Here is a 6696-nt window from a genome sequence, read left to right as displayed (position 1 = left end):
GGCTGCCGTCATGTGCTTGAAGCGAGAAGAGAACCAAGGATAGCTTCCGAGAATACAAGAAGACAAATCCAAACCTTCACTCCATAAAGCGATTAGAAGTTTCGTCTGCTCATACCACCACGTGCTCGCCATTCTGTTCAATTACGCATTGTAATTACTTCAAACAACTCCCTTGAGGTTTTTTGAAGTAATAATCCAGTTATAATCAGGGACTGCAATTAGTTGATGTGAAGCCATTTCATATATATGATTCGTTTATAATTTGATCATAATCGAGGCCTAATGTGAACACGGCTTTAGAATCGCTTTGAAGAGGAGACAGACATGAACTCGGAAATGGCCTATTTCCTTGCTCGTCGAGCATGTTACTAGAAGTGGTCAGAATGCACTAGCCCTATCGCAAAATCCATTAGCCCCGACATGCTCTAAGACATATTTGACTGCAAATTTCTCTGACGTCCAGCGTCTATTTTATCAGCAAGAAAAGCCGGTGAATGTACAATATAGCGAACAACAACGCATGTTCTTTGTCAAGTGACTACGGTACTGTCGCAATTTGAGGGATGGAACAGTTTCCGATGTATAAATATATGTAGAAAGTTTGTAATTTTTAAAGGAAAGCAATATGCTCTACAACTTAATGAGAAGTTTCCCTTAGTTTGTAGATGATATAGCATCCACTCCCTGTTACATTCTTCCTCGAGTCGAAATGAAGCAAGGTTATTCTTCATATTCGGCGATTATTTGATCGTCACTTCGTACTTTTTCGTCACTTTTTAGGAATTCCACGTCATTTTTCGGACGCTATGTCTCTTTGCTATTAGCTTTCCATTTTCTCTTTTCGAACTCCAAAAAGGTTTATTTTTCATTCACTAAAAATCGACGCCATTACATGAAAATCTCCAGGACCGGCAGGACCACGTTCTCTCTACTACCTCCTGAAACCTTCCAACTGGGACAAAAGTTGAACTTAGCATGGGACGTACAGCATGGGAAAAATGTTTGGTTTGGCGTTAGCCTGTTTCAGGCTCGCAGATAGTCGGGAAAAAGAAAAAAATTCTTGCGAAAAATGAATAGGGGCTTGGGTCGACTCGCTTTCACACGTAGTTGTTTTCGTTTTGCCGACTATCTGGGAGCCTGGAACAGGCTAGAATGGAGTGATCGAGTGAGTGAGTGCAATCGGACTGCTTCCGTTACCTCATGGCATGACTTTGAGTTCGCAGATTGCAAATGTATTAATTTTGAAATTTTTATTTCCTTACCTTAGCTCTGTGAATGTGTCCCTTGACGAAATCATATTTGTCATTAGCGGTGAATGAGGCGACAAATGACATGCAATTCCAGAATTTTCCAAAAACATCCACATACTGGGACTTGAATGCGATTCCATATCCATGCTTCTCTTCATAAAAATGAACGATAGAAAGCGACGAATTTTTGTAGTGTAGTTCGAAGTATTCTGTTGCCGTAAACATCTCCTCCAAAATTCCGTCTACTGATTTGTTGACCAAGGCATTGTGTACTTCATTAAGGTCTTCAAAGACTAAGGGCAGTTGGAAAAGATTCAAAAGAAATCTTAAATGATAAGAAAAATGACAACCTGACTAATAAACACTGAAAGGATATAGGACTAACAGAGGAATGAAGTATGAAGGAATACAAAATAAATGAAGTTTGAAATGGATGACTGAAAAAACGAAATAACTCGAGACACAATGCATAAAAACCTTTCACGTTGGCGCCAAGGTTTACTGCTTTCTGAAGAGCAATGCTATCTTTTACCACTCCGACCTGCGAATCAAATAAAAGTATTTAGCAGACTGCAGGCACTGCCTTGACTGTTAGTAGAGTTGCGCGCTTTTTTATTGCAGCGTATTTTTGGGTTGACTTTTGACAAAAATTGAGTAGCCAATTTTTTTTTGTAGGATCTGACAAACATGGCTGCCGCGGCTTCTTGTGAAAAAAGAAAATAGAAGATGAACAAGAAGCAGCGTGTATTTCGCCCAATCCGCGGAATACCGCGCTGAAAATTTGACTCCAAACATTCGTCTCCATCTCACTGCAAGTTTAGTTTCGTACGGCCATTTTCCCTCCAGCACTTGTGTTTCCTTTTCTTGTTTATTGTTTTTTACTTTCCGTTTGTGATTTTTTGTTTGCTTTTTGTCGGGCTGGAAGGATTGAGCGTAAAAAGGTCTCCTAGTGGAATAAAAGCAAGCAAGATTACCGCAAGACAAATTTCTGGTGTTACTAAACAATGCTCTCGTTCATATTTGTACCTTCCTCTCAGAAAGAACTCCATAGTAATCCACTGTTACGTTTGTGAAAGCGCTGCACATGGTGGCAGTCAGCATTGAACAAAGAGTGATCCCAATCATTATCCATATTACAGAGAACATCCGCGCCATCAGTGTCTTCGGAGTCTTGTCGCCATATCTGTAAGAGCAATCTGAATTATTTCTACAGTGAGAAAGACCTTCTCACAAGATTTCTCCCCCTCTAACCCTACCCACTGCTTCAAGAATTCGGCTGATAACGTATTGGCCTCAACTTAAGAGAGATTCCACTTTAAAACAATCAGGTCTGGAGGGCTGCAATCAGTGACACATTGTTGGTAAACTGATGGAATTAATCGAGCATCCCTCCCTTTTCCACCTTTCATTGTAAGTTGTTTAGAAACTAAAACGTACTGAACAACATTACACGGGGGTAGGTGTTCAAATAACGTATAACTGTGATTGTGGAAGACTATTTTGCCTGGGAAATTAGAATCTGGTTTTTCGAAACTCTGGATCATTTTTAATTGAAAATGAATACCATTAATTACCTTCTTCTCAGCAAGTCAACGAAAACATCTAGAGATACTCCTTTATTATAACAGCAAGATCTACCATGTACGTCAATGTTTACAGTGATTTCTGGGAAAAAAGACATATTTTGACCGCGCAAGCGCGCGGTCAGCGAGCAAGATGAGTGCTTTCCGCATAGCCCAGCCACTCAGTGCGATTAGCTTTTACTTTTTCTGAGCGGCTGTGCTCTCTTTTTTTCGCAAATATTTCCTTTAATTACTTTACTTTTTCTGTTGTATAAGATTGTTGTTGCTGTTGTTGTCTTACCCAACGGTTGCCATGGTAACGAATGCCCACCAGAAACCGTCGAAAATTCCATAACAAAATGGACTGCCAAACTCCTTGGAGTTTTTCTTGGTTTCTTGCGTAAACAATTTTAAAAGGAATATTAAGTAACTGTGTTAGCTTTGAGTTACTGCCCTTGCCTCGAGAAAATGCTTTCAATGAAACAATTTTAATTATTTAATTAATAATGATTGGGCGACTTGTAAGAGTTTTCTTCTCTTTAAGAGGCAGGGGCGATCATCATCCAAAACCCTTGTACACAGGTTGAATTATACAGTGGAACCCCTCTAAAGCGGACACCCTTGGGACCGTAGGAAATGTCCGGATTAGAGGGGTGAGGGATGTCCGGTTTACTGAGGTTAAAACCCATAAGGCAATTTTATGCCGCATATTGTATTGTCTGACTGTAAATACCAGTGCATGGTACATACTAGAGCACATCAGTAAAGGAACAGACAACATGGATCACAAGAAAGCTTTTCAATGTCGTTTTATTTAATTTAAAAAACATTCAGTGTTACACACTGTTGTTATTAAAATCAAGATTTCACTCCATTTCTCATGCAATACCATTCTTCTCGTCACAAGAGCCTCGGATCGACCCAACAGCTCTGGGAAACTCTATTTAGGAGAACATGCGCCGTAGGATTCTTATAGCCAAAAAATGGGTAGCTATTTGAACCTTACGGCGCCTGCTCACTCTTCGAGCTAACATGAATACACCAATTAGAGACGCTTTTGATTGTTCTTCACGAAAACCAATGAGAGGACACTTTGTTTCAGGGTTCCCCAGTTCTCTTCTCTCCCTCAGTCCAGAGAAGATCTCTGGGGTCGAGATTGATTTAATACGAGAGTTGGAGATCATCTCAGTTCCTTGAGCAACTTCAGCAGTCGCGAAGAAAAACTGAAATCTCCCCACGCTTGAACGGGATTTGAACAGACAGCTCTATCAACTAAGCGACCAAGCTAACTGGCCGGAGGCTGGTAACCTCTGAGTGCGAGTTATATCCCGTAAGAGCCGGTGAACCAATGAATGCCAAAGAATCATGCTATGAACTTCAGCTGTCATACATCTTATTCCAAAATGGCCGCCATTTTGTATTCATTTGTTTGATTGGAAATTGGCCCTTTTGGCCTCGTTTAAGGTTAAATATTCTTTTGACTTTACTTTTGAAAGCGAGGCTAAAAGGGCTAATTTGCAAGGAAATGGCGGTCATTTTGAAATAAGGTGTATGTATTTCAATTTCCGCAGTTCAGATATATGATCAATTCATATATATTCCATGTCATTCATAAGCTTGAATAACATCATAAAAGTTGTTGCTGCCGCTTTGTAATTTTCCTTTTCTCTTTCCCTTTAATACGTTTTTCGTTTAGTTGTAGGTGTTGATTGCGTTGCTTCGTATCATGTTAGGTGTTCCTTTGTTTCCCGTTATATCACGTTGTTATGCCTGAATTTAGTTATTCTGTTAAGTTCTCTTGCATAATTTCAAATCAATTTATTTAAGTCAGTTTCGAGGTTAACTATCAATAGAGTTATTTCAGTAGAGTTATGACTTAGAGTTAGTTAACGACTTCCAAAATCCTGAATTCAAGATTCTGGACTGCCCAAATCCTGAATTCAAGATTTTGGACGGCCAAAATCCTGAATTCAAGATTTTGGACGGCCAAAATCCTGAATTCAAGATTTTGGACTGCTAAAATCCTGAATTCAAGATTTTGGAAGTCCAAAATCTTGAATTCAGGATTTTGGAAACTTAACTCTAACTCTACGACATAACTCTATGAAACTAACTCTAAGAATTGCTGTCCCCTTCAGTTTCGCTTTCAAGTTCACTAGTTTCTGATCGTCAATCAGGTATTTTCATCGTCCTGGAAATCACACACCGTTTGTAATTGTCCTTACCTTCGCTTTCTTTTATCTTGTTTGTTAGTTTTCTGTCGCTTTCGGTTTGTAATTTATGCCTGTAATTTATGTTTCGTTTTCATTTGTTTTGTAGCAACCGCGTTTTATTAAAGTAGTCTTATGAATACGAAGCGCGTTGAAGCATTAATTTTAACCTTAATAAAAGTTTTGGCCAAAAAATAGAAATTAATGAATGTTTATGCACGGTATACAAATGCCCTATTATTAAATGTTATTTGCACTTGAAAGTAGCCACCTCATAATGACACCGAATTGCAGCGCCGTTTTTAATCGAGCTGATCTGTATTTATTCTTTGCCTATGAGGACTTAGTAGTTGGGGGATAAAAGAAGTGTATTATGGGATTTTTGCAAGTAGTGAATGGAAGAAACATACTCAGCAATATAAAGGTGGTAGTGACAAGACAAGTTAAAAGGTAGAACAGCTCACTTCCGCTTGACGTCCGCGGCTCAAAAACGTCGCATGCTTGAACTCCGCAAATTGTTTTAACTCAAATTGTGTAACGTCGCTCTTAAAGAAAGAAAGAAAGAAAGAAAGCAAAAAAGAAAGCAAGAAAGAAAGAAAGCAAGCCCCACTTTAGGAGTCTGTACACTGTTTCGATGGTGATTGAAGCCAAGGTTGGGATTGGTTGATCTACATTACAACTTTGAATGTGATTGGCTTATTAGGCTGTCCGATAACAACTTGGCAAGTAAATTAGTGGAAAATAGGAGTTTTTTTAACCAATCACAATCGAGGAAATTGTAATTTTTATGATTAAGTGAAAATTGCGAGAACATAATTAAAATTCGCATATCGATCAGAAAATAATCTGATGGGTACATCGGTCGGTCTGTGGATAGATATGCAGGATTTGAAAAAAAGCAACTCGCATATTTTTCCATGCAGATGTTTAAAGTGACTCTGTACATACCTAAAAAATCCTTTTCCTCAGTAAAATATTTTCTGTCATTTTTTTTTTTTTTACAGTTAAAGAGAGATTCTTGTTTAAATCAAGCGTGTCTGTTAATATTGAGCTGTTTTTTTTTAATTCTTAGTCGACTTGACATCATACCTGCAACGGTTAGCATATTAAATTGCAACTTAACAGGACAACTAAGTTTTTTAGAGCTCCTTTGTTTCAGTCGATCTATAATAAATTTAGCCATTTGTGCTCCTCGGATCTGAGTATCTGCCATGTATATATTACTACGATCAATATTTTATAACAGCATGTATTGTTGATCACTGTACATACAAGTCACCCACAAAATATTTGTCACCCACACAACGCATCTTTCACTTATAATTCTTTCTCTGATGATGCTGTGAATCGGCGAAAGTTTGCAAATTAAAAAAACTGAGAATAGCAGTCTTAAAGCGCTTTCCGTTAATGGAATTGCAGACCGAGCATTTGGGAGGACTAACTCTACAACATTTCAAATTAACAAACCTGGGATATGATATATACTCCTCTAGAAGGATGTGAGCAGAGGGATTATCATGCAAGTGTTCCTTGAAATTGTTGCATTTCCTTTGCGAATTGACGGCTCTGGCCGGCCAGTTGTGACAAAAGGAAACCTCCCTTAGGCGACATTTGACACCAGCAGGCTGTTTTTTCGTTAAAACCCGAGGCCTGCCTTTAAGAAGTTGCGATCAC

General features: G+C 38.7%; 1 protein-coding gene across 1 annotated transcript in view; it reads right to left on the bottom strand.

Annotated features, from left to right (window-relative positions):
- LOC138041508 (uncharacterized) overlaps window positions 1-2410 on the bottom strand; it is a 9515-nt gene extending 7105 nt beyond the window's left edge. The window contains exons 1-3 of the mRNA XM_068887254.1: window positions 2277-2410; window positions 1728-1791; window positions 1263-1543 (exon numbers count right to left, since the gene is read on the bottom strand). Coding sequence (XP_068743355.1) covers window positions 1263-1543; window positions 1728-1791; window positions 2277-2405 — 474 coding nt within the window. The 5' untranslated portion in view covers window positions 2406-2410. The remainder of the gene's footprint in view (window positions 1-1262; window positions 1544-1727; window positions 1792-2276) is intronic.
- Window positions 2411-6696: the final 4286 nt, after the last annotated feature.

The sequence above is a fragment of the Montipora capricornis genome, chromosome 3 (assembly GCF_036669925.1).
Source record: "Montipora capricornis isolate CH-2021 chromosome 3, ASM3666992v2, whole genome shotgun sequence".
NCBI classification, from domain to species: Eukaryota; Metazoa; Cnidaria; class Anthozoa; order Scleractinia; family Acroporidae; genus Montipora; species Montipora capricornis.
The sequence above is the reverse complement of the archived record's forward strand: the minus strand, read 5'-3'. Positions and strand labels throughout refer to the sequence as shown.